The sequence below is a fragment of the Mustela erminea genome, chromosome 9 (genome assembly GCF_009829155.1).
Source record: "Mustela erminea isolate mMusErm1 chromosome 9, mMusErm1.Pri, whole genome shotgun sequence".
In the NCBI taxonomy this organism is placed as follows: domain Eukaryota; kingdom Metazoa; phylum Chordata; class Mammalia; order Carnivora; family Mustelidae; genus Mustela; species Mustela erminea.
Genome location: NC_045622.1, coordinates 111014134 through 111041781, shown reverse-complemented (window position 1 = coordinate 111041781; position 27648 = coordinate 111014134). Strand labels below are relative to the sequence as shown.

General features: G+C 56.9%; 1 protein-coding gene across 2 annotated transcripts in view; it reads left to right on the top strand.

Annotated features, from left to right (window-relative positions):
* The window catches only part of SHANK2 (SH3 and multiple ankyrin repeat domains 2), a 459921-nt gene that overhangs the window by 407300 nt on the left and 24973 nt on the right, over nt 1-27648 (top strand). Inside the window, exons 18-21 of one of the 2 annotated variants that reach the window (XM_032360192.1) lie at nt 23055-23190; nt 23744-23824; nt 24104-24124; nt 25517-25537. In XM_032360192.1, the coding sequence (XP_032216083.1) occupies nt 23055-23190; nt 23744-23824; nt 24104-24124; nt 25517-25537 (259 nt within the window). The remainder of the gene's footprint in view (nt 1-23054; nt 23191-23743; nt 23825-24103; nt 24125-25516; nt 25538-27648) is intronic. The other variant, XM_032360193.1, reaches the window with a different exon arrangement.

Genomic DNA, 27648 nt, shown 5'->3' with positions numbered 1-27648 from the left:
TCCGGGTTTATTTTAGACCAAACCTCATGCTCAGCACAGTCCAACAGACTTGAACTTTAACAAAAAAAGAAGAAGCATGACAAGCCCAGCCGCACCCTGTCATTTACAGCTGGCCCAGCCCCCCGGCTTCCGGCCACGTGGGGACATCTCTGCAGGGAGCCGGGCAGAGGCACAGGGCGGAGGGGGATGATGACTGGGGTCTCCCAGGCCACTGTCCTGCAGCTGGTGTGGGCAGGATCCGGCCCAGGGGACCAGCCCTGGGAGGGCAGGTGTGGCAACGTGGGATGGCCTGAACCTGGGGGTGCCAGGCGTGTCCCCGTGGCCCGGGCCTCACCCTGCCCATCTCAGTCGTGCAGGGCCACACCCCTTTCCCCGGGTTCCCCGCCAGTATCCACGCCCTCGCCTGCTCTCCAGGGCCTGAGGTCCCCGCCGTGCTCCTTAGGCTCCCAAGGGCCGAGCCCTGCTCCCTGCCGGTGGGCCACTCCGCTGCCGTGCTGGACCAGCCTCCCCCCGCGGGCCATCCTCATGCCGAACCGCGTGTCCCTCCAAGGCAGGGCGCTGACATTACACAGTGCTTGATTTGACGGAGGTGGTGTCGCAGACTCCAGGTGGACGCGTGGACGGGTCTCGCAGACTCCAGGTGGACGCGTGGACGGACGGACGGACGGACGGACCGGTGATGGATGAGAGCGGAGACTCTGACCAGGTGGGGGTGGGGAGCCAAGGACGGGGATGGGTGACGGGTCGAGTGGCTAGAGGGACAGCTCGACCGATAGAAGATGGATGGCTGGACGACGGCTGGACAGAAGGAGGGCGGGAGCGAGCGAGCGTATCTGTAGCAACTTCCTCTGGCCGTGAGCATCGCCCCCAGGGTCAGCCCTTCCCCCATTCACCGGCGGCAGGTGAGCTGTGCAGGGCCCTGGAGTCGGGGTCTCCCAGCCAAGGCACACATCTGCCTGCTGCCCTGATCCCCGGCACCCCTTGGGCAGGTGTGAAGCTGGCGGCCCGGCCCGGTCGGCTCAGAGCGGCTGAGGAGCGCGAGCCCCCAGAGCACGCGACGGCCTGGGCTCAGGGGAGCAGTCAGGGCATCAGCCGACCACTGAGCCCCAGGTTGCTAAAACCTGGGGCCGGGGGTGACGCGCTGAAGTGGCCGTCACGCATCCAGGGCCCCCAGCAGCCCCAGGATGCGGTCCAGTCCTTCTCTCATCCAGATGGCACAGAAGCAGGGGCACAGATCCCAGGGGCCGTTGCCAGGCTGTGTCCTGCCCAGCCCCTCCCTGCGGCCCCCGAATGGTGAGGGGGGACAGTGACAGGACCTGCCTCCCGGTCCAGCAAGGATTCGGTGAACTCCGGCCCTGCCGCCGCGGCGCCCGGCAAATGCCGCTCCCACTCCCCTTTCCAAAGAGACGGAGCCTGGTGTGAGCCTGGAGAGGCGGAGCCGAGAGCCCACGGGAAGCCATGCAAGGGACCGGCGGTCGCCCAGAGAGGAGCGAAGCACTGACCTTCGCCACCATGTGGACGAGCCTCAAAACCATGACACTGAATGGAAACAAGCCAGACACAGAGACCCCGTATTGCATGACCTCGTCGCCCAGAGCAAGCAGAGCCACAGAGACAGAAAGTAGAGGAGCCGTTGCCAGGGCTGGGGGGCGGGGCGGGGCAGGGCAGCCCGTGGTACAGGATTCCTTCGGGCCAGTGAGCGTGTTCTGGAACTAGACGGAGGTGGTGGTTGTTCCGCACGGCGAGGCGTTAAATGCCACTGGTTGTGCACTTGGAGAGGATGCATTGTTCGTTATATGAATTTCACCTCAATTTTTTAAAAAAGTACACATAACAACAACAACAACAAAAAATAGCTCGTGGGAGCAGGTCGTTGGGGAACGGAGAGGCGCCGGCATGGCTGAGGCAGAGAATGTGTGGAGACGGGGCGGGCGGCGGGGACGTGGGACCGGATCCGGGGGGCCTCGGGCGGGGGGTGGGGGGGCAGTCTGCCTCGGGCTGTCTCTCCAGCTCACGCCGGCTTCAGGGGAGAAGACAGGCCACGGGAGAATGTGGCTTTTCTCCAGGTCTCCCCCGGGCAGCCGGTGCCATATGTGACGTCCGCACACAGCCCCGTCCCCAGCAGGCTGCTCTCCGCACCGCGCCGGCTCCCGTCAGGCCGCGCAGGGCCTGGCCTCGTGGGGTCCAGCCGATGAGAGCAGGTGGCCAGCTGCTGCCCGCTCTGGGGGCCGGGGACGCCCCCTCTTACCACCTGATGGAAGCGGCCAGATCTGGGGGTGTTGAAAGCACACGTTTTATTTTTTTTACAAGCCCAAGTAAGCAGAGTTCCAGAGAGTTTGCTCATGTCCATGCAGCACGCTCCTTCGTTGTCCTTCCCGTGGAGACGCCTCGGGGACCCTCAGAGGCCCACCACGTGCCGTCTGAGGAAGGACCGGGCCACAGCAGGGGCACCGGCGCTGCACGCGCCCACGGGGCCATCTCAGCTGCAGAGCACTTGGCCGACGCCATGTGAAGGGGTCGTGGTACCGCCAGGTGCAGGGCGTCGCACAGACCCCCGCCCGGCCGGCACCTTCGGAGACCGAGCGAGAGAGGGGCAGAACCAGGTGCTTCCAGGCTGAGCTGTGTCCCCAGAAAAGGTGTTGAAGGCCCGACCCCCAGAATGTGGCTGAGTCGGGAGCTAGGGTCTTTCAGTGGGTGATTAAGGTAACAGGGGGTCACCGGGGTGGCCCGGATTCCGTGGGACTGGGGTCCTTACGAGAAGAGGACATCAGGACGCAGACACGCACAGAGGGACGACCCGTGGGGACGGAGGGCGAGCACAGCCGTCTCCACAGCAGGACAGAGGCCTCGGGAGGACCCGCCCTGCTCTCGCCCACACCCAGGGCTCTGGCCTCCAGGACCCGGGGGACAGTGGGTGTCTGGTGTATGAGACCCATGTGTGGGACTGTGTCGTGGCCACAAGCACTGACTCACACACAGGCCTTGAACCCCAACTTCCGATGCTAGTCCCACAAAGGAGGCCAGGAGAGCTGCTGTGTCCGGCCCATGGAGCCCTGACCGCCCCAGGTCACCAGGCTCTGGCTTCCCGGGCTTCACAGAAGGACCCACTGGGGGACATCCCCGGGCCCTCCCGCCAGAGCCGAGCTCCCCACCCCGACATCCACACCCAAAGCGTGAAGTCACACTGATACGGGATTTGGAGGTAGCTATGGCAACCGCCCGCCAACAGGCCTGCGTCTTCCTGGCGGCTTCCGGGGCGCCTTCACTAGGCCGGAAGCTGCATCTGCCGCCACGGGGCCTCCTCACCAGCAAGCATCTCCGAAGACAGGGCGGCCCTCCGTTTTCAAGGATACCTGCTTCATAAGTTGAGGTGACATCCTTGTGGTGTAAAATTAACCATTTTAAAGTGAACAATTCAGTGGGGTGCTGGGCAACCATGCACCCCCTCTGGGCCCTCCCGCCATGGCAAGGGGGCAGCTGCCCCTTCCGGGGTGGGCTCCGCCTGGGGGAGAGGCAGCCCTAGGGCCGCCCACAGACAGCGTCCCCACCCCACGCCGGAGCCACACTGCATGCCTGACCTCACCACCGCCCAGCGGGCACGCACAGAGCCAGCACAGCTCCATGGGCCTCAAGCCACACCTGCCCCCTTTTTCAAAATATTTGTAATTATGGTAAAAACACCCAAATGAAACTGACCATCTCAGCCGTGTGTGAGTGCGGAGTTCGGGTCATTAACCTTACCCACGGAGTTCTGAGGCCTTGCCCACCGTCCGTCTGCAGAACGGCTTCGCCTTCCCAGATTTAAACTCGGCGCCTTTCCCTCCCCCAGTGCCCGGCACCCATCACCGTGGATCTGATGACTCCAGGGCCCTTACAGAAATAGAATGCTGAAGGATTTGTCCTTCTGTGACCGGTGTCCTTCTCAGTGTGACGTCGTGTCACAGCAGGTGTCAGATGTCTGTCCTTCTTGAGACTCAAGAGTAGCCCATCATGGGTAGACCATGTCTCCTCCCCGAACACGGACGGTTTCCACGCTGTTGGGACCAGAGACGTGCAAGAACCCGTTCAAGACTCTGCCTTCGGGTCGGGGAGCGAGGCACCCCGGGGTGGGACCAGCACATCACGTGGTAACTCTGGGCACACTCTTCTCCCTCGTGGCCACACCGTTCCGTGTTCCCACCGAGACTTTTCCGTGTGCTGCCGAGGTCGCACGTGGACGGGAGGCTGGGTGCGGGGCGCGTCATCAGTGGACGGGGTGATGGGCCCCAAAGATGCATTTCTGGCCCCCAACCTGGAAATTGCGAACTTGAACCCCAAACTCCAACCCTCCTGATATGCATATGAATGTGAAGGCTCATACCTGCCCCACGTCCACGTCCGTGGTCCTTAGGGAAACAGAAACCAACACACGGGGACGCCCACTCAGGCCCCACAGGATGGCTCTGGTCAGAGGACGGTGAATAGGGCTGCGGTGGACGTAGAGCAACGCAAGCCTCGTGCGCGGCCGGTGGGAATGTCGGACGGGGCGAACTTGGCAGGTGCTCAGGACTTAAACTCGGAGTCGGGGTCTCATCCAGCAGGTCCCACTCGAGCGCGCCCTGACGGCTTCCACTGGGGATGTGGCAAACTGCTCACCGTCTCTGGTCTCCCACCTGCGAGATGGGAGGCTCTGCACATGACACACTGGCCCTGGGCCGGCTCCAAGCCCCTGCCAGTGACCGCCCCCCCCCCACGATGACCACCCAGAGGGAAGGGACAGGAAGGAAGGGACAGGGGAGGGGCGGCAGAGGCAGGACGGTCCGATCTCGGCTGCTTCCTTGTAAGGAGGGAATGAATCCCCAAGTGAATGGTTTCCGGCCCCGGCCCCACTTCGTGTGGCGTGTGGCCCAGAGGCCCCAGGCAGTGGTCCCAGCCAGGGCGCCCCTCCTCCTGCAGCACCCTGGCCCCCCCGCCGTGCTCCTCCCCTCTGTGCCAGGACATGGGGACCCCCTAAGAGGCAGGTTTGGGAGGGGCGGCAGCTGCTTAGGTTGGCAGAACAGTGTCCTGACCGTGTCTGTGTGTCCGTCCCCTCTGTGTCTCACTGTCCAGCTCGTCTGCTGAGAAGGGACAGTCACGACGTGCGTTTCTGGAGTGTTTCTTTGTGCCGTGTTCAGCCCCAGGCTGGAACCTCCAGCCCCTCGGCAGTCCGTGGCCAACGAGGAGCCTATGGCCCACAGGGAAGCTCGGGCAAGCTCCGTGCCCGGGGTGGAGTGCAGCAGGATCCCAGGACCCGCCGCCTGGCCCAACCCCCACAGCCTCCTCCCTGCCCTCGCCCTGGCTGCAGCCACAGTCCCTGAGTGGCCCCTGCAGGAGGCACCACTTCCCCAGGCAGCCTTGGCCTCTGGCGGGAGAGGCCGCGCATGTCCACGCTTCGCCGGGCTCCCCTTCCCTGTGGTGTCTGGGTCTGAGTCACCGAGTGCCCAGAACGGGGCTGTCCCTCCCTAATGAGGCAGCCTGGGTGGCAGCGGGGACGCAGGAGGCCATGAAGTCCTGGCCCAGGGGGGCCACGCAGGGTCTCCAGCAAGGAGACACCCCCTCGCAAGCCCAAGCTGACTTTAATTATACACATTAGTGCTATTGGGCAAAGCTGCTGGAATCCTGTTTTAGCGACGGGCTTTCTGAGTTGGGAGCAAAACGACTATTTTAAACACACCAGGAAATAACCACTTTAGGATTCCCCGGCCGGAATCAGGCCCACCTGAGCCCACGCTGTTCCCCAGGCCCACGGGGGCTGTTCCAGAATGACGTCCAGGCTGTGCCCCAGAGGAAGGGGGCAGCCCGCGTCTGCCCTCGGGCCAACCACCAGCACCCTCTCGGGAGGGCTGAAGTCAGGGGGTCCTGGGAGCAGTGGCAGAACGTTCTGGAGAATGTGGTCCAGGAAAGGCAATGCTTGTGTCGAGGACCAGGCCTCAGTGGCCCTCTGCCCTGCAGGGGGCCTGCCCAGACCAAGGCTGCAGAGTTCAAGGCCATGTTGGAGAAGCCAGGCCAGATGCGTGGAGGAGTCCAGAACGTTACGCAGAGAAGCACTGGGGGCATCTTGTCTGCAGTGAGGAGACTGGGTGGCCGGCACGTCCCTGGGAAGGGGTCAGGGTGCTCCCAGGGTAGAGGGCGGAACCAGCACAAAGGTGAGCTGGATCCAGCGGGGGTCCCACGGACGCCGTGCCTCGGGGAAGGGGCAAATCCCCATCAGCAGGGCTGCCAGGAGGGAAGGAGGAAGGGTCTCGCTGCTGTTAGGGTAGGGGGGGTATTAGGAAGCACTGCTGGGTGAGTCTTCCTTGGGGAGGGGGCCCGACGCCCAGTGAGCCTCATGAGGGGCTATAGCGAGTGGGGCCGGTCTCCCTCCCGTGGGCAATCTGCCTTCCCCCGTCTGAGCCCAGCCCACAGCTGAGCCCGGTCCAGACCCCGGGCCCCTAATCACGCGCCAGACAGGAAGGGCCACCTCAGCTGTGGGCTCACCGCAGGGTCCTGGTCCTAAACACGTGGTTCCTGTCCTCACGGACTTCCCCCCATCCTCGGTCGGAATGGCGCCCCTCACCCCACAAATATCAGCCCTGAGTGCAGGCTCCCCACCGAGTCATCTCCATCATCCAAGGGAAGGCGGGCTCCCCGGCTGGGCCCCTCCCGGGACCTGGGGGGCCATTGTGCCACACACGCACCTGGTGCCCTGCCCCCATGCCCACCCCAGGCTCCACCAGCTCCCCCACCCCCTTCCCTCCACACCTTCAGGTCCTCCTTGGTTTGGGGGGGGCGGAGCCAACCCTGGAGCCCACCCACTGTTCTCGGAGGGTCTGCCTCCCCGGGCCGCAGCCGGCACATGGGGCAGCAGCCTGTCCGCTCTCCCACAGCGGAGGAGATAGTCTTGTCCGACCCCCCCACAACCGCAGTGCCCCCCCCCCGGGCCTGCAGGCTCCCAGCATGGATGTGGATTTCCTGATGCCCTCAAGTTGGACAGACAGGGACGAACTGGGCACCAGAACCAGGGCAGCTGAGGCCCCTCCCTGAGAGGGACCAGTCGGCCCGCTGCCCCGGCCACGAGATGGGGCGGGGGCTCCGTCAGGGGGACAGGGAGCTCTTTGGCCGGGGTGGGGTGGGGTGCTGGGACAATGGCATCCCGGGCAGCACCTCCCCCACCTCCACCTCAGCACAACAGAAGGGGCCACCCTGGGGCTAGGGGTGCTGGGAGCAGAGAATCCGTGCCTCGTCCTGACTCCCTCCCTGGCCGCACCTCGCCCTGGGAGCTTGTTGGCTTTTGCTCCTTCATTTCACCAAATGCCAGGTTCTCCGGCCTCAGGTCCGGACATCCGTGTGTCCGGAGGTCCGCGCTCGGCAGGTGGAGCACACCCGTGTACGCCCACGCGTGCCGTGTGGTGGGGTGCGGTGAGGGCAGCAGCTTGTCTCCAGGTTGGAGGGGACCTTCTACCACGTTGCAGACCACCGAGCCCCCAGAAGCCTCCCTGAACTGAGATTCAGCTCCCTCCCTCCCATAGAAGGGGCCGGGACACATGTGCTTCCTGGCCATCGGGCACACGCACCGGACGGCCACCAGGGTTGTGCAGCGACAGGGCTTTCTGTGGGAGGTCGGGCTGACCAGGGGCTCAGCTGCATGTGCCGGCCGAGCCTGATACCCGCAGCACTGAGGCCAGGCCGGGCCGAAGTCTGTGCGCCGTGCATAGCGCGGACGCCGTAACTACGTCGAGTCCTCAGCAGGGCACACATTGGAGGCGCTCACGAAACGTTCCCTCTTGATCTTGCTTCGCTAATCACGCTGCAGACTTGGCCGGGCCCCCCTCCCGTTATTCCAGGGGTAAGCCTGGGACCCTGGACCCGAAGATGTCCCGCGGGGCCATGCTGAGCCAGAGTGATGGGGAGGGGGGGCAGCTCTGTGAGATGGAGTTGGGGATGGGGGGGGCCGCGGCCATGAAGTGATGCTCCTAAGCAGCTGGTCTTGAACTGAAATGACAGACACTCACCAGGGGAATGACAAGGAGCCCCCAAGCCCCCCAGTTCGTGCCCAGATGAGCCCCAGTGGGAGCAGAGGAAATGACAGATGTCTGTCCTCACAAGACCCACCACCAGCAGCACAGAGACGAATGCTGCTCCAATCAGACCGGAAAGGCCAGTTTACAATCCCAACCATGGCTAAGGGAAGACCTTGGGGGGAAGCAGGGCTGGGGGTGCAGTGGCCCCTCCCCAGCAGAACAGAGCCTCTAGCTTCACCTTTCTCCATGGGTGTCAGCCACCCATTTTCACCCCTGCCTGTGGCACCGGCAGAGACCGGCGGGGGCTCCTCTCCCAGGGCTGCAGATAGAACAGCTGGGGCTCAAAGTCCTAGTCCCAGGTCACTCGCTCCCTTGGGAAATGGGGAGCATTGGACCCCCCAGCGTGTCTGTACACACTGAGCACCCGCTGCGGTTTGGGATCTGCGCTGGCCATCAGGATGCACACCGACGTGCGAGGCCAACGCCCATGTGCTCTGCACAGGACATGCCACCCACGCGTGCACGCAGCTCCGCGGCCAACACAAGTGAATGCAGAAACGCACCCCACGGTGCCTGCACGGGCCCCTCAGGTCGGGCGGCACAGGAAGAGAGTGGCCACGCTCCGAGCCCTCAGCAGGGAGTGTGCCCACGACTGGCTGGGGGCACACGAGCTTCCTTGAGGAAGGTCCCTGGGAAGGATGTGAGCCAGCACAGGCAGGCAGGCCGAGGGCAGAGGAAACAGGATCGGGCTTGGAATGAACCATGCTCGCCGTCCAGCTGAGAATCACAGTGTGAACTCCTGCGTCTCGTTTGCACAAGTCCCGAAGCACACGAGATCGCACTCACCGAGGCTGACCCCAGGAGGGTGGAAGTTTCCCCATTCGGCACCTTTTGAATCACGTCCCATGGGCACCACTTCCCATATGAAAGAGCCTGCGTATTTGATTGGAGAAATGTCCAGTAAGACGGGTTTGCAGCCATGCCTTGGGGCCGGCTTTCCCCCAGCTCAGCTCTGCTCTGCAGACGGAGGCCAGGGGACAGCCACCACACACAAACAGTAGGAGAGAGCAACAACATGGTTTCTGGAAGCCTGGGGTTGAGTTGGACCCTTGGCTGTGGGAGGGGGAGCAGCAAGGGCCCACACAGCAAGCCCCGGGGCCCAGCACACGGGCCGACCAGACACCTGCCCAAGGAGCCCTGAGAGCCTGTATACAACCCCAGGCCCCGCACAGGCATCCCAGGGACACGCGGCCACAGCACACGGCTGCCCACACCACGGAGGCGCCTTACGGTGGAAGACGGGGATGCTGTCAGGAGAGACGGACACCCCCGGGTGCGGCCCTGCCCTGTCTCCGGGATGCACCATCAAGTGGAAGAGGCAAAGGTCAGAAAAGTGGGAGCAGCACACTCCCCTCTCCGCAGGGTGGGAGCGGATCTCACAAGCACGCACTCGCACACGCACACAGCGATCTGCTCATGTCTTCTTAATGGAAAGATCATTCACACGCCCCATTTTTTTCAATTTAGTGCTGCCTCGGGGGCCGGGAGAGGAAGACAAAGGACTCTGAGTACTGACTGTCTTGTGGATCAGATTATGAAACTGGGTGAAAACTGCACATAATTGCAAAACGCCGATCAACATCTTAAAAGTCAAAAACAAAATAATGTAAACGACCATAACTGCTAATTAAATTAGTGGCATTCACGGAGAAATCATTCCGAGCGGCAGTTTGCGTACGGCGGCAAGCAGAAGGCAGGAAGTCCTCAGCTCTGCTCGGCAATTAGACCGTTGGTCCTGGCGCCGTGTTGTTATCCTGGAACTGACGATCCTAATGGCGGATGGCTGATTAACAGACGACGCGCACGCAGACACATCGGGCGAGGAAACAAACCATTACCTTCACGTCAGTCACTGGGAGCCCAGGTTTTTAGCGAAAAGAGAACAGTGTAAAATCAGAGACATACGAGTCCTATTCTCGGTGCGGGTGAGGTCCAGCAGATGTGCGCTGAGACCCCAAACACCCCGTCTCCCCAACCAGCTGCACGACGTCCCATAAAGACGCTGCCCCGAGCAAACGCAGGAGAACTGGAGCATGAAGGCAAGGGGGGGGCAGGAGGGACGTGGTAAAGCACGGGCGTGCGGGCAGGACCGGGGACAGCGCCACTCCAGTGACCAGCGCTGGGACAGTATGAGCAGCAGAGTAAACACAGTGGTTCTGGGTTATGACCTGACGTGTAACACAAGGAAGACCCATGAGTGCTGCGGATGGGAAGAGACAGCCGCACATGGCCGAGGAAGAGACAAGTTCTCCCCTGCAGAAGAATCCCTAAACCTCATGAGGCTACCCAGCTCTTGGCGATGTGGGCCTTAACCGCCCACCCCAAGGTGCAGCTGAGCACAGTGACTTCCTGCCACAGGGGACAGTGCAGCCAGGACCTGAGCGCACCCCAGCCAAGTGAGCAAGGCCCGCATCACGGGGACGAGTCAGGGGCAGAGCACAAGCCTAGACGTGATGGAGTGGAAGGGGGGTGTTTCATCCTGGGTCCTTCTCCCAAACCCACAACCCAATCTGGCTGTGAGGGGCAAATCATGATTAAGAGATCACCTACAAAATTCCTGATGGGTACCCAGCACTGTCAAGGTCCTCAAAACCAAAGAAGAGCCTACACACAACCCCGGTCCCCGCACTGGCGTCCCAGGGACGACGGCGGTGACAGCTGTCACAGAGGAGAGGTGTCTAAGGAGACGCAGCTGACAGTAATGTGGGGTCCAAGATGGGGTCCTGGACACAAGAGGCACACTGGGCAACAATTAAGGAGGTCTGAATAGACACGGGCTTCAGTTAATATGATAACGTGTCAGTACTGGTTCCAGATGCACCACACTAACATAGGGTGTACGCATAAGGAACAGCGGGTGTGGGGTCCGTGGAAGCCCTCTGTGCCACCTCCCTCCCAAGTTCTGTGCACATCTGAGACTGTCCTAAAATCCAAAGCTTGTTTGAAAACAAAGGATAGTCCCTGCAGTGGATTTAAATATATCAAAAATGGTTTTCCAACATCCCTAAATTCACAATGACACTCCTTAAGGAATGGATCGCTTCGGAAGGAACATTAATCTGAAAACTGGCCAAAAAAAAAAAGCAGCAGCAGCAACAGCAGCAAGCATTATCTCTCCCTTCTTAGTACCCAGAGGCAGTCGAGCTGTTAGGAAAGGCAAGTTGCTCTTTTAAAATTATTCCAAATAACAACTGGAGAAGGTCAGCAGAAGAGCATCACCATTTCTCGGACCCCGGAGGCAGAGACTCTGGGAGCTGCTCCAGACAGACAGTGGATCCGGCCAGACGCTCCTGAACAGCCCCTCTAACTAAATCTCAACATCACACAGAACTCCTGCCAACTCTTGGGGCACCTTGTGTGGGGGCAGAGGGCACCACTTGCCCTGATCAAACCCAAATGTGGTCCAGCTTCCAACCTCCACCCGACGGCAAGACAGAGGACACAGGAGCGTGATGCACAGAACAGAGGGTGCCACGTGTTCATTCCTCCAACGCGTGAGTCCCAAGGGGCCAAGAGAGGACTGAGGAGCCCATAGATTAAACGAGACAAGTGACATGCCGGCCAGATGCGACGGGTCGCTCTTGTGACTCCACTAAGCCGGCTCCGGCTCAGCCACAGGAGGGTGTTTATGTGACAATCTTAGTTGCCTTTCGGGGTGATCATGGTATTGTGACTGTTACGTTTTTACCATAAGGCTGGGTCTTTAAATAAAAAAGCGTGAACTGCCTTCAGGCCAGGTGATAGGCAGCTGGAATTCCCTCCACGAGGATCACGAAGGGCAGCGGTGCATGGGGGGGGGAGGAGTCGGAACACCACGAGCTCGTCCTTGCTGCCACTAAGCGAACAAGACGGCAGTGGTCAGTCCAGTGTAACTGCCTCTCTGCTTTGCTATTTGCGGGACATTTTTCCGTAACAGAGATGGAAGAAACTAGCTTCTTTTCCAGTCAGGAGACTCTGTGTGTTAACAGCTTTAACAGAGAGAGTGAACAGAACAGAGAATTCCCATATACTCTCTCACCCTTCCCCAGCCAACATTTCCCCTACTTGTAACGTCTTGTTCTGGTGTGGTGCATGCTGGACAAACTGACGAACCAGCGTGGATACGTTATTATTAAGTCAAGTCCACCACTGACCTTAGGGTCCACTCTGCTTTGTATCATCTGTGGGTTTGGACAAATGACGTGGGTCCACACTATGCTAGCACAGCCCTGCCAGAATGACAAATTTGTCCATGCTCCACCTGTTCCTCCCTCCCTCCTGCATCCTCTGGCAGCCCCTGGTCTTGACTGTCTCCATGCTCCTAACTTTTCCAGCATCTTCTGCAGTTGGCATCACACAGTATGGAACCTTTTCAGACTGGCTTCTTTCAATAAGATGCATGTAAATTTCCTTTGTGTCTTTTTGTGGCTTGAAAGCCTATTTCTTTTGATCCCTGAAACATACTTCTTGATCTGGATGTCCCACAGCTTGTTCACCCATCCACCTGCAGGACATCTTGGTTGTGTCCAAGTTCTGGCAATCGTGGATAAAGCTGCTTTAAACTTTTATGTGCAGGTTTTTGTGTGGCCGTAGGCTTTCCGGCTTATTTGGGGTAAACATGAAGGTGTGCAGTTGCTGGATTGTATGCAAGTGCACGTTTCGTTTTGTAAGAAACGGCCAGCCCATCTCCCAGAGTGGTTGCGCCATCTTGCCTTCCCGCTGGCAGTGAGCGAGAGCTCCTGGCACCCTGCGTTCTCACCGGCATTTGGCATCAGCGGTCTAGATTTGGGCCACTCTGAAAGGTGTGCACTGCTATGTCATTTTGATTTGCGATTCCCTAATGATATATGATGTGAAGAACCTTTTTACATGCTTATTTGCCATCTATATGTCGTCTTTGGTGAGGTGTCTGTTCAGATCTTCTGCCCATTTCTTAATCGGGTTGCTTATTCCTTATCGTTGACTTCTAAGAGTTCTTTGTGTCTTTGGAGGCCAGTCCTTTGATATGTGTTCTGCAAAGAATTTCTGTCACTCGGTGGCTGGTCTTCTCTTGACAGTTTCTCTTGCAGAGCAGGCGTTTTTGTGTTAATGAAGTCTTACTCAGTAATTTTTTAACAAATAGTCACCACCAGACTTGGGTCATGCAGACACTCTCTTGTATTACCTTCTAGGAATTTCTTGGTTTTATGTCTCACATTTAATCAATGACCCATTTTAGGTTAAGTCTTTGTGAAAGGTTGTAAGGTCTGGGTCTAGATTCTTGTGGTGGTATTGTTTTGCAGGCGCATGTCCTATTATTCTAGCCCTTTGTTGAAAAGTATGTTTCCTGTCCACCAGATGGCCTTTGCTCATCTATCAAAGATCAAATGACTGCACTGGTGTGGGTCTGTTTCTGGGCTCTGTCTTCTGTTCTGCTGATCGATTTGTCTAGTCCCTCACCAGTACCCAATTACCATGGTCTTACAGTAAGTCCTAAAGTCCGGTAGTACCAGTCCTCTAGGAGTACAGGTTTCAATATTGAGTTGGCTCTTCTGGGGCTTTTGCTTCCCTAGAAACTTGAGAGCTGGCTTGTCAGTAATCACTAAACAACAGACTCGGACGGGAATCCACTCCTTAGGTGCCACTCCTAAGTACGCACTGCCTACCAGGGAGCTTTGCGCATGGATGAAGAAATCACTTCAGAAAGTGAGGTGGCAGAGTAGAGCTGGCAGCTCTGGTGGCACCCGTGGTATGAAGGGCCTCGCAGTGTCCCATGTCCTGGTGAGTGTGTTCTGGGGCTTCTTTGGCTTCTTGGTGCCCTGGTTCATCCCTAAGGGCCCCACCGGGGAGTTATCATCACCACACTGATGACCTGTTTGGTTTAATGCTCTCTTTTTTTTAATATTTTATTATTTATTTGGGAGAGTGAGAGCGCGAGGAGGGGCAGAGGGAGAGACAGAATCTCAAGCTGACTCCGCACTGAGCACAGAGCCCAATGCAGGGCTCGATCCCACGACTCTGATATCATGACCTGAGCCAAAATTGAGTCAGACATCTAACCGACTGAGCCACCCAGGTGCCCTGTTTTTTGTTTGTTTTTTGGGTTTTTTTTTTTTATTTCATTATTTATCTTAGCAGCTGTGCTGTCTTTTGGCGGATTGTAGTTCTGGCCTGACTCCACCCCCTCTTTGAACCATCTGGTACCTCAAGTAACAGTGGCTTGAGGAGGAAGCCCTGCTCCCTGGTGCTCACTCATTGCAGCCACAGAGAATTCTTCTAGATGCAAAATCACCTCCAAACCCACACCTTCTCTGACTCACCTCTTCTGGCCATCAGCTGCCTTACACGTCCACACTTGTGAATATCTTATTCTACAACATGGTATCCACTCCTGTCACTGTTTTACATTTTAATGATTTCTGTACCTGCTTAACCTAAAGTATGCTGACTCTACAAAATGTTTGTGCACTCTTCTGATCTAGAGGGTGCTATTTGTTCAAGAAATACATTGCTCTCCCCCTTGGAACCTGGGGATTGACAAATGACTCTGGCCTGCCCGCAACACAGGAGTTAGGGAAGTGTCTAAAAACCATCCTGAGTCCGTGAGACTCCAGGGGCACAGTCAGTGGGAGGGCATGATCACAGGGAGTATTTGTCCCAAAGGAATTATGCTGAAGTGTATTTTCAGGATGCTTTTATTTCTGCCATCTTTTAGCCTAAAGTATTTTTCTGCTTCCTATGGAAAAAAAAGAATTAATACAGAAGATGGACCCCCAAACAAACAGGCCATAGAAGAGATGGAGACAGATCATTCAGGGAGAATAAAAGTAAGAAAAGGTACCAGGAGTGTGCCCAGCGAGATAAGAGGAGATACTGCATCCTTTAAGTTAGAGCAAAAAAAATATTCCTTTTTAAAATCACATTCACAAAACAAAATCAGAGCTCTTGAATTTAGAAACACCAGAGCAGATATGAAAATTCTGACAGGTGAACTGTAAGATAAAACTGACAGGAATCTCCCAGAAAGAGAAGATATGGGAAATTAAAGAGGAAAGATAAATAAATTGGAGGAAGGAATAAGGTTGCCTCCAAGAGAAAAGTAAAGCAAGGGAATGAATGGCCAAGACACAGTTGAAGGAGGCATTCCAGAATGTAAGGGCATGAGGGTCCCCATGGCAAAGCCCCCACCCCAGCCTCCACCCAGGGACCCAGTGTGGGAGGTGAGGACAGAGCCACACACAGTGCATGTCAGCACACCTCAGCCTGGAGGGGAGAAGCAGTCTGACAGGGCTCTCCAGCCTCTGGGTGGAAAGCAGGGAGCATACGAAGGTTCCACAGACATGATCGGGTCATAGATCCCCCCATAACAAACCTGGAAACTGAAGTAAGTGAAGCATACCCTTCAAACTCCTGAAGCAAAATTCCTTCCAAACTAGAACTATGTGGCCCAGAGAATGTGTGTTCTGGAGTTACTACCCCATAAATATCAATTAGTTCAAGATGTTTGTTCAGGTCATGTACGTCTCTATACCGATTTTCTTGTCCAGCTGAATACAAAGGCATAGTCAGTGTCCTGCTGTATTAAATGCAGAGATGCCCAGTTCTTTTATTCCGTCGAACTTCCCTTCAGTATACTGAAGCCCTGTGAGCAGGTGCATAAATGTGTGACTGTTGTCCTTGTCATGAATTCCCTCATAGCATTACGAAGCATCCCTCATTTCTGGTAATACTCTTTTCCTGAAGGCTATCTTTTTTAATAACAGCTTTATCCAGATATAATCCATGTCCGTAAAATTCAACCATTTAAGGCACCCAATGTGGATTTTAGTATATCCACAGAATTTTGCAACCATGTGCACAGTCTAATTTTAGAACATTTTGTTACAGAAAGAGATCTCACTCCCATTGACAGTCATTCCTCACCCCCCCTTCCCCTTCTCTCTGCTGCTAGGAGTAACACCAGGAAATTTTGTGTGCAGGAACTTGTTTGAGCCTGTCTTCCGTTCTCTTGGGAATAGGCCTGGGAGGGGAGTTTCTGGGTCATCTCATATCTCTGTGTTGAACTTTCTGAGGAATTGCCAAACTATTATTCAAAGTGGCTGAAGTCTCCCTTGTGTGATATTAATATAGGCGCTCCACCCATGGGAAACCTTGTGTTTATTTGCTTTCAGCCTCTGTGTCTTTGTACCTAAAGTGCACACACAGCGCAGCGTATTAGATCTTTCTTTGTAACCCATTTGTATAATCGCTACTTTTTACCTAGTTTTATCCCATTCACATTTAATGTAATTATTAGTGCCTTTCAGTGTGGGCCCACCAGTTTATTTCTGTTCATCTGTTCTCTTGTCCTCTGCTCTTCTTGGATTATTTGACTACTTTTATTGTTTTACGATTTATTTATTTATTTGAGAGAGAGAGAACACGTGCTTGCACATGCAGGGGGCGGTGGGGCAGAGGGAGCCACAGACTCCCCACTGAGCAGGGAGCCCAATGCGAGGCTCGATCCCAGGACCCTGAGATCATGACCTGAGCTGAAGGCAGGCGCTTAACCTACTGAGAGCCCCAGTCACCCCTATTGACTACTTTTAGAACCCCATTGTAACATACGGCCTTTTTGCCATACTTTACGTTCTCTTTAGTGGCGGGCTCTGGGACTACAATATACATCCTTCACTTTCCAGTGCACTTAGAATTCATACTGCACAGTTCACAGGAAACATAACAACCTTGCAACCATGTAGGCGTGTGTGTCTCACTCCTGCCTTCACGTATGCTACAGTGTCATAGGCTTCATATCTACTGCCATTGTAAACCCCACAAGACATTATTTTTGCCTCAGTCACATCTATTTTTTAAATAAGAGGGAAAATTATCTTTAATACTTTACCTACGTATTTACCATTTCTGATATCCTCAGGCCTCTAAGATCTAACATCATTCCCATCCAGCTTGAAGAACTGCCTTTAACAGCAGGTCTGCTGGCAACAAATTCTCAAGGTTTTCGTTCATCTATAAATGTTTTATTTTACCTCCACTCTTTAAAGATATGTTCACTGGATATAGAATTCTAGGTTGGCAGTTGTTTTATTTATGCAGTTTAAAAGGATCCACAGTCTTGCCTCTGTGGTTTCTGATGTGAAGTTCATGGTCATCGAAATCACTGTTCTTCTTTAAGGAATGTGTCGTGCTTCTCTGGCTGCTTTAAGAGTTCCCCGTTTTACCTTTGGCTTTCAGCAGATTAGCTGTAATGTGCCTGGGTGAGATTTTCTTTATACTTACCCTGTTCGGGATTCAGTGAGTTGTTTTTGCTAATGTATTTTTTTAATGATTTTATTTATTTATTTGACAGAGAGAGAGAAAGCACAAGGAGGCAGAGCAGCAGGCGGAGGGAGAGGAGAAGCAGGCTCTCCACTGAGCAGAGAGCCTGATGCAGGGCCCAATCCCAGGACCCCAAGATCATGACCCGAGCTGAAGGCAGAGGCTCAACCCACTGAGCCACCCAGGCGCCCCGAGGTTTTTTGTTTTTTTTTTAAGACTTTATTTGAGAGAGAGCAAGCAGGGCTGGGTGTGGGGGGCAGAGGGAGATGCAGGCTCCCGGCTGAGCGGGGAGCCTGATGTGGGTCTCAATCCCAGGACCCTGGGATCCTGCAAGGCAGACAGTTAACCTACTGAGCCACCAGGTACACCTTCACTTAGTTTATAAATCTGTAAATGTATGTCCTTCACCTGATTGGGAAAGTTTTCAGCCATCATTTTTTTTTAAAGATTTTATTTATTTATTTGACAGACAGAGATCACAAGTAGGCAGAGAGGCAGGTGGCGGTGGGGGGGAGCAGGCTCCCTGCTGAGCAGAGAGCCCGATGTGGGACTCGATCCCAGGACCCTGAGATCATGACCTGAGCCGAAGGCAGAGGATTTAACCCACTGACCCACCCAGGTGCCCCTTAGCCATCATTTTTTTAAATTCTCTTTCTGACCCACTTTCTCTCTTTGTTCTGGGATTCCAAATTCTTACCTTCTAGGACTTGAAATATTAGACATTTTGACATTGTCCCACAAGTCCTTAAGATTCTCTTCACTTTGGAAATCTTTCTCTCTCTCACTGTATTGGATAAATTCTGTTGATGTTTCTTCAAGTTCACTCTTTGCTCCACCATATCCATCTCACTATTAAGCACATCCAGTGCATTTCTTAACTTACAACATTGTCTTTTTCAGTTTTAACATTCTCACTTCTTTTTACATTTTTGTTTCTTGGGTATTTCCTACCTTTTATGCAATAAGAGTGTACTTTCCTATACTGAGATGAGTATTGTTATAATGCTGCTTTAAATCCTTGTCTGATAACTCCAACATCTTAGGCATGCCTGGGATCATCAAGTAGGTTTTCACCATATCCTGAATATTGTAAAGGTTATGCTGTGACAATCTGGATTCTATTACATTCCTTGGATGAGTGTTGATGTTTGCACTTTAACTGGTAATTACCTTGGTTAGTCTCAAACCAGAAAGTGTCCAGCCTGCAGTAAGAGCAGCTCAAATTTAGGTTCAGGCACTTTAGCCTCATCTGCAAGCTGTATTGGTCAGGCCTGTGCAGGCACAGTTCATACATGCATCAGAGATCTGGAGTTTACACATAGCACATGGAGCTGCTGTTCTCTGGCTCTCTCTTTTTTGGGATTCTCCCCTCACTTTGACCGCTGTGGCCACCCCACATTCCGTCCTCTTGATTTCTTAAGCCAGAAAACCTGCCATTTTCCTTCAGAGCTTCAGGTGACCCGAATTACACTCTGTCCATGGCCCAAAGCTTCCAATTTTCCACTCCCATCCAAAACCTGCCTACCTCAGTTCACATCCCAGAGCTTTCATGGAGTTGTTCTTGTTTGTTTGAGTTTCAGGGTGAGGAGATTATTTTTCCCAGACGGTGTTGCCTACAGAGGAGATGATCTCAGGAACTTTCTCTACCTTACCCCCCAACCTCCGATTTTGTACCCAGACTCCCAGTTAAGTGTGCACATAAAGCCATTTCCAGGGTGCCTGGGTGGCTCAGCCAGTTAAGCACCTGACTCTTGGTTTCAGCTCAGGTCATAATCTCAGGGTCATGAGATCGAGCCCCACACTGGGCTCCAAACTGGGTGTGGAGTCCACTTAAGAGTCTCTCTCTCTTCCTCCCCACACTTGCTCTCTCTCTCAAATAAATATATTTTTTAAAAAGCCATTTTCCAATAAACAATGTCAGCAAAAAAAAATCTCTGCCAAATTCCCTTCATTGGGAAGCAACTAGAGAATATCCTTTACCAAAAATGAGGCTTTTTACCAAGTAACAATATGTCCAGGGGTTGTGGGATTCAGGTGAGCCCCACACAAGACCAGACGGAAAGGAATCGTGGGGCACAGGATTAAAGTACACCAAACCCACACTGTGCCGAGAAGAGCAGAAGTCTTTGGGAGTGATTTCTTCAAGAAGATAAACTTAGCAAAATACCCAACATATCTGAAGATCTTGAAAAGAGATTTACATAATTAGGAAGCATTTGGATTGGAATTACTGTTAAGTACATAGAAAATTAAACCAACACACAAACAATAGAAAATGATTTCGCTCCAGGGAAAACATGCTGTATGGGAAAAAACAAAGTAATCATAACACACTACATGGCTTAGCTACGACTAGCTATACCGCCTGGTCGTGAGCTACATCCCGAGTGTTGATCAGTTGGAGTTCTGACAGAACTATAACCCGGGGGTGGAAGTCCTGGGGGAGGAGAGGGAGCAATGGAAGAAAAGACCTGAATTAGTGATTCTCAGCCGAGGGGGATTCTGACCTCCCCGTGGACGCTTGGTGATGTCTGGAAACACATCCAGTGGTCACGTTTGCGGGGAAGGGGATGTGGCCGGCAGCCAGCACGTGGAATCCAGGGATGCTCATGAATACACCTGCGTGTGCTTGCACAACAGAGAACTGGTCCATGACTACAGGGGCACCACCGTTCAGAAACCCCGAGCAAGGTCATCGTTGGCCATAGTGGTGTGTCAGCAGATGACATCTAAAATGTAAACACCAAGGAGCAGCTACATAAGTGTGTTGAGAGACACAGGGCTAGAGCAGGAGGAGTGTGCTGACGGCTGTGGGAGTGAGAAGGGCCCTGGGTGGCGCGTCCTCTGGGTTTTGTAGCAAGCCTTGTAGACCCGTCTCTTTAAGCCGTGAGCATGTGAGTCTTCCATCTGGAAGAACCATTTGAGTGGAAGAAGACCATGGTTTAGAAAAGCACAAAAGTGCAGAGGAAGGCTCGTCTTTGTGTTCTTCACAGAAGTTCTCTGAACTGTGGTGGACCCCGGGCTTGGCTTCTTGCCCTCCCCCAGGATGTGGCCCCACGTCTGTCTATAAGAATAACGAATGCCCTGCCATTAACCAGATCTGTGGTTTATAATCTGTTTCTTCGAAACTACAATCCCAGGAGCCTCCAGATTTGCGTTCACCTTCTCCAAATGTGGCAGGAGATTGTGGCGCACACGTCCCCCAGGTGGCAGGGTACCAGCATTGCAGGCCCAGGTGCTCTGCGCAATGTGCCAACCCAGGCATCTGAGGGAGCAGGGAACATTTCACCCTCTCAGTCTCTGTGGCTCTGGTCCCCACACACGCGGTTCACAGCATCTGTTAGGGCCGGTGGCTGGTTCCAAAGCCCCGTTATGGGATAAACTGAATTTCGAGTCTGTTTAAAGGCTGGGAAATTCTAAAGCAGGCTCTGCTCTTGCTCCCGTGCACACCCTGTGCTGGGGAGGAGACTGGAGCTGAGGATCCTGTCCTGCCTTTGGTCCTGGTCCCGTGGGTTCCAAGTTGAACGGTGCTGCCTGGCATCTCTGCCTGCTCTTCTGGCAGGTGGGTAGTGGTAGGCATCACAGCACACACATCTGGCACCGTGTGCCCTCGCTGTCAGAGGGCTCACCCGTGCACCTGTGACATCCACAAAAGCCCAGAGCCACACAGCCCATGGCCCTGACCTTGGTATGTTTCTCACTCCGGAGGAAGAACTCCATCCAGAGCAGGGTGGGAAGATGGGGCTGGTTGAGGGGTGGGGGCACGGGGAAAGGAGAGAATGAGAGGCCCACAGTCAGAGCAGGCTTGAGAAACCAGTCCTTCTATCCCACAGTAGGTGCCACTCTTGTCCTCACTAGGAAGCAGAGGTGGCTGGGAGTGCAGTTCTGTTTTGGGGGGCCCCGCCTGAGGAACACCTGGGACTTGCCAGACAGGACTGCCGAAGGCAAAGACCCTCCCCTGCAGATGGACGGAGGCAGGGTCTGGGGCACTGCCGGCACCCATCCTCCTGTAGAGGGGCTCCCTCAGCCCGTGCCTGGGCGCTCCCACTCCCCGGCCCCTCCTGCCTGGACCAGTTGGCTCAGGTGGCACTCAGCACAGCCGGGGTCACACTTGTTCACGGACTCGGGTGTGGCCAACCCCCCTGAGAACGTGAGCTGCGGAGAGGACAGACCGCCCGCCCGCCAGGATCACCCCTTATGTCCTGGCTTTTAGTGGGTGCTCTGAGCAACAGTGGTGGATGACGGAACGAGCAACGTCACTTCCCTGGGGCACGTACAGGAAAGGTGGGGCGGGGAGGGGCGTCATTTGTCACCAAGAACAGCTGCGACATGCCCCCCACCACGAGTCCTCCTGCTGTGTGCTCCGAGGCGCTCCGGGAAGAGTGCGCCCCTCACTGGTGCGCAGACCTGGATACACGAGTGTGAGGACGGTGAGAAGTCACCCAGCCTGGTGACGTCTCTGCCTGAGGCGACCTTGCACTTGAAAGGTTTTTAGGGAATCCGCAGCAGGAGCAAGCACAACACGGGGCTGTCGGTTGTGGGGTGGGCCGGGCACTGGGTTCTTCTCAATTGTTCTTTGCAGTGGGGGCTTTTCTTTCTCGGAGGACAGTGCATGGGGTGGCCATGAACTCCACCACCTGTGGGTTCACTCCCTGTGCTGCCCTCCCCCCACCCCGTGCCCGGCACACCTCCCGGGGCTGTGGGGACAGCAGGTGCCAGAGCCCCCTCAGGACAGGGCCAGTTCACCAGGCCGGGGGTGTGCAGCCCCAACACCTGAGATCTCCCTCCCTCTGTACTGGCCGTGGTCCGGCCTGTCTTCGTACCCGCCCCGGGGCAGTGGTGGGAGCAGACAAAGCAGGTCTGCCACGGGACCTAGCTCTGGGAGGTGCAGTCGTGGCTCTGCCTGCTGATGCCATGGGGACAGAGGGAGGTCAAGAGACGGGCCTCGGGGGGCGCCTGGGTGGCTCAGTGGGTTAAGCCGCTGCCTTCGGCTCAGGTCATGATCCCAGGGTCCTGGGATCGAGTCCCGCATCGGGCTCTCTGCTCAGCAGGGAGCCTGCTTCCTCCTCTCTCTCTGCCTGCCTCTCTGCCTACTTGTGATCTCTGTCTGTCAAATAAATAAATAAAATCTTTATTAAAAAAAAAGGCCCCACGATGGGGGCCTCATCTTGGATCCCTGGATAAGCAGGGCAGGGACCTGGAGCCCTCGGTGCCTTGTCAGCCAAGCTTTTACGCCTTTTCCAGCCTCCCTGGTAACTGAGGAGGGAGGAGGGCGCACCTGGAGGAAATGGGCCATTTTATGTGTGTTCCCCAAATATGTGAGAAACAATTAGTGTTTCCCCTTAAGTGTGAAAATGGAAAGCTGTAGGGCCACACCCTGGACCCTGGAAATCTGTCTGGCAGCCAGGAATTTCGTCCCAGCCCTGCCCAGAGTGAGCACCTCAGTGCCCTCGGGGGAGACCGGAGTCCGTCGTAGCCGCCGGCAGCTGGGAACTGCCCCGCACGGCGTGATGCCCCCACCCAAGCCACGGTCAGGGGGCCTGCAACCCCCACGGCTTTGATTCCAAAGCCACTGTGGCTTCACGCTGTGAGTCTGCTGACCGTCCGTCCGTCCGGAGGCAGGGCTATTGCCGCCCAGGGGTGGGCGCTGTTCCCTTCAGCCCACGCGGCCCCAGACCCACAGCCCCTGTCTTCCCGCAGGTGAACAACGAGAATGTTGTCAAGGTCGGCCACCGGCAAGTGGTGAACATGATCCGCCAGGGAGGGAACCACCTCGTGCTCAAGGTGGTCACGGTGACCAGGAATCTCGACCCGGACGACACCGCCAGGAAGAAAGGTGCCCGCCCTGCCCCGCCCCTGCGCTCCAGCCTCCTGTGCTTGGACACACTCAGGTGCCCCCCACACCTCCTCCCGCTGGGGGGCCAGCCCTCTCGGAGGAGGGGAAGCAGCCGCAAAGGGAGGTGCCTGTGGGCTTGTGTGCCGGACACAGGTGGCAGCACGCACGGCCCGTGCTCAGCAGGGCCTGGGGGGCGTCCGCACACGTACGAAGCCCACGGCCTTGCCGTGATGAGGGGGTGGCAGCCAGGGAGGGGCTGCGAGGCTGCTGGAACTGTCAGTCCCGTTAGTCACTGGCAGGCACAGCGCAGACAGAGCTGAACCGGCCTCCCCTCCGCGGATTTCTCGCTCAGGGAGGGCAGGTGGTCCCAGCCCAAGTGGAGCCTCGCTGCGTGACCACTGCTGCTCCCCAGCCTCGGCGGGACGCCCGCCTGCCCACCTTCCCTGCAGGCTCAGGGCCACCGGCTCCCAGACTGTGCAGGAAGCGTGGGGGAGGGGCAGGCAACAGCCTGGCCTGGTCCTCACACCTCTGTCTCTCCCGTCTGCCCCTCAAGCTCCCCCGCCTCCCAAGCGTGCTCCAACCACGGCCCTCACCCTGCGCTCCAAGTCCATGACCTCGGAGCTGGAGGAGCTCGGTAAGAGTCGCCCGTCTGGCCCGCCCCGCCCCGCGCTGTCGCCAGCACCTGGGACGCAGTGGGACCGGCCTCCGCGCAGCCTCAGGCCATGCATGGCCTTTGCTCGCTTGCTTGCCCTGGTCTCTGCCCCTGAACCCCAGGAATGGCATCGGGTTCCTGTGTGTGGGCGGCTCCCACGTTGGCATCTCCGTGGGAATCCTGCTGGCTTCGGGGGTGGTTACTAGTTCCGCCTTTTCCTCTTTTCGGCTCATCTAACATTGTTTTGTTTTGAATTTTTGGGCCTCTCACTAGTGGACAAAGGTAAGCTGCTCTACAGTGTTGCCTAAACAGCTCCCCTGCTATCTAGGCTTCCCCCACCAGCCCCAACCGAACTCTGCCTCGCTGGTGCTCTGTGCACGGCTGGGTCAGAAAGCTCCGTCCCCAGGGTTTGACGCAGACAGTGGTGGGGCGGACAGGCTTGGCAAGCTGCACCGGGGGTAGGGGGCTCCTGGCGTCTTCTAGAAGGTCTGCAAGGAACAGGAAGGCTGTAGCCATGGTCCCCGCCGGATAGACAGGGAAGGGCATGCAGAACCTCGTGGGCCCTGAGTCCAGTAGCACTGGTGGCTGCTGGGGGAGGGAGGGCCCTGGAGCCGGTGTGGGCTGCCTGGATGCTGGCTAAATGTCATGCTTGGGCGTCACCATGGAGCCCAGGGACACATTTGGAAGGAGGCTGGCTCTGACCACACGGAAGTGGCGAGTGGGCTGACAGGCTCACTCTGCAGAGAATGCGGAGGGGCCCTCGCTCGGTGCTAGAGTGAGCATCTGCGCACGGGACGTGCCCCTCAGGCCTGGCAGACCCAGCGGGGTGACATCTGAGCACCCCTCACTGGTGTTGAACCGGACACCAGTCCCACCTGATCCCGGCCTTCATGGAGGACATTCGGGACCCTCCCTCCCAGGACGGACAGAGCAGCCCTTCTTCTTTGGAGCATTCTCGGGGCGGGGGGGGTCTCCCCCGTCCACACTGGGTGCAGTACTGCAGCCAGACGGTCCTTCCCCGGCCCTGGCTGCCTCCCAGCCATCACCCCTCAGCAGTCACTGAGGCCTAGCCTTCCAGAAACGAGCACCCCTGCCATGGTGCTGCCCACCTCTGCCAGGAACGGGCGGCCCCCACAAGCCCCGCTTCTCCTGGCTCCCTTTCTGACCACATCCTGTCCTTCCGAGCCAAGCCGGCCGGGAAAGCCCGACCATCCCCACACAGCTGGCCTGCCCCTGGCAGGGGTGCCAACAGAACCGCTGCCTGTCCGTTACAGCCAGACAGCACGTGCCGCCCCACCTCCTCCAAGGGGCCCCAGTCTCTCGTGGCCCGTGTCTCCCCCATGCGGGGTCATGGGGCTCCTGAAGTCGGCTTCCGTTCTCACTCACATGCCACATGGGCACAGTGTGGGCAGAGGGCAGGGCGCTCAGTGTAAAGTACGCCCCGAGACAGTGCCTCATCCATGGCTAGGGAGCAGGTTTACCAGCTGGACATGTCAGCTGGGGAAGGTCACCCCATCCCCGGGTTCCTGGGGAAGCCATAAATCGAGCTCTCCAGAAACCCCGGCCTTCCGAGTCTAACCCCAGTGAGCTGCGGGTGAGGGTCAGGCGCCCCCGAGCCAGGCCCCTGGGGAGCGCCGCCATCTCCAGACTCATGCTCCCCTTTCTGTTTGCAAGCCTCCATCCGGAAGAAGAAGGGTAAGGGGCGAGCCCGGTGTCTGTCCCCAGCCCCCACCCACATACCCTGTGGACAAGAACCCCTCTGTGGCTGTCGGCGTGGCGTTTAGACTGCCGTGACCTCGCGTTGTGTCCTCCCTGTGCCGGGGCCGCGGAGGGGCCCAGCTCCGGACCATGTCCTGTTGCAGTCTGTCCTGTCTGCTTTGCTTCTCCCATTGTGGCTCCTCGCCCCTCCGCGTGTTGTGAGTCCCCCCAGAGCTGTGTCCTCACCATCATCACTGACTGGGAAGGCCGTGGGACCCTCAGGCTGTCACAGCTGGGCCTGCCCTACCGGCCAGCAGCCTCTATGCTGTGTCCAGGCCACGGCCTCTCACCGCAAGCAGTCGAAAGCAGGCCAGCGGAGCCCCTGGCTCTCCCAGAGGGCCGCGCCATGCTGTGCTTGAGCTGGCAAGAGGAGGGAGCCAACAGGCGTGGGGTGGGGCACGGTCACCGTGCTGTGAACAGCAGAGACACCTGCCCCACGAGGGCCCCGATGGACTCGGGCCCCTCCTTCCCCAGCATCCTCGTTCTGGGGTGTTTCTCACATGGCTGCTAGAGACAGCCACCCCAACAACTAAAAGCAGAGTAATTTCAAAACTGCTTTTGGGGGTGGGGGAGGGTGCAGAGTGGACCCCGTCACGTGGCCCTAGGCAAAGGCACAGGGCTGTATTCTGAAGGCTGGAATCAAGGGGTGGGTCTGAGAATCCAACAGGGCAGCATCTGGGGGCAAGATCGCAGGTCCTGGAGAGCCAAGACAGAGCACCGCCTTTCTCCCCTCTCCGGCCTCCACCCCCCGCCCCCAGAGGCTGCCCTGGAAACTCCCAGGGTCACCGTGTCAGCCGTGCGGCGGGTGCCCAGGATACAGAAAGCATCCCGGGACTGCATCTGTCCCCGAGCGCCCCTTCGGTGCAGGCCATCACTTGCGGTCTGCCACACCATCCTAAAGAAGGCCCCCGGCTCCCAGGAGCCACACTGCATGGCAGAGCCGGCCGAGGAAGTCCTCTGCACCCTCCAGGCCCCATCCACTTTGCTCTCCTTCCTTAAGGGTGCCTCCAGCAGCCAGACACTCCACACTGTGGGAAAAGACAAGTCACGGTCCTAGGGCCAGCATGGCCCAGAGGAGAATCAACACCGAGGACAGGCAAGGGACCCACCTTGCTTTCCAGAGCAGAGAGAACTGGATGCAATTCGAGACTGAGTGCCCCGCCCCCTATTTCCTGACCCTGGCCAGAGCAGGAGGCAAGTGTGCGCACAAGACCCCAAAGGGCCCAGCGGCCATGGCCCACCCCACTCCCAGGGCACTGTGGGGAGCAGTGCAGAGCTCTGGGGGCCCGTGCCCGCGGACAGTCCAGCCTCACACAGCCGGGAGCATCAAACTTCGGTGGGCATGTAGAGAAGCTCCTGCCCCACTACACTCTTCTGGGGGATTGGGCTCACCTCCTTCGAAGCATTCTCCAGCCTCCAGAGGGGCCGTGTGCATCAGGGGAAAGCCAGGCCTTTACAGCACACTGGCTGAATACTGCCCCCCAGATCCACATCCAGCTAGAACCCAGGAAAGGGACCCTATCTGGAAGCAGGCCCTTTGCAGATGTAGTCATGATGAGGCCATACTGGACAGTGACCGTGACCTCAAAGGAGAGGCAGAGAGACGCACACAGGAGGCCGCAGAGGCCGAGCTCGGAGGGGCCAGGAACGAACACTCAGAGCCCCGGGACCTGGAAGAGGAGAGAAGGATCGTCCCCGGAGCCTCCAGGAGGAACCATCCTGCCGACACCTTGATTTGGGGATTCTGGCTTCCAGACTGATGGAGAATAAACTTTTGGTCCTGAACTGGGCACAGCAGTTCTAGGAAACTGTCGCCGCTGTGAGAAGCCCCCAGCCCCTCCAGGCTGACGCCTGCTGTGAGTTTCCAGCTCCTCGTCTCAAGAACCCCTTGCTTCTGTCCTCCAGTGTTTCCAGGACCTGCCCGAATCCCCAGACAGCATGATTGTGGGAACAAGGGCGAACAGGCCACCAGGAGAGTCCCCAGCCCCAAGCGGCTCCGGGTGAGAGCCAGGCTGGATGGTGGGACCGGCCTCACCGTGGCCTCCCAA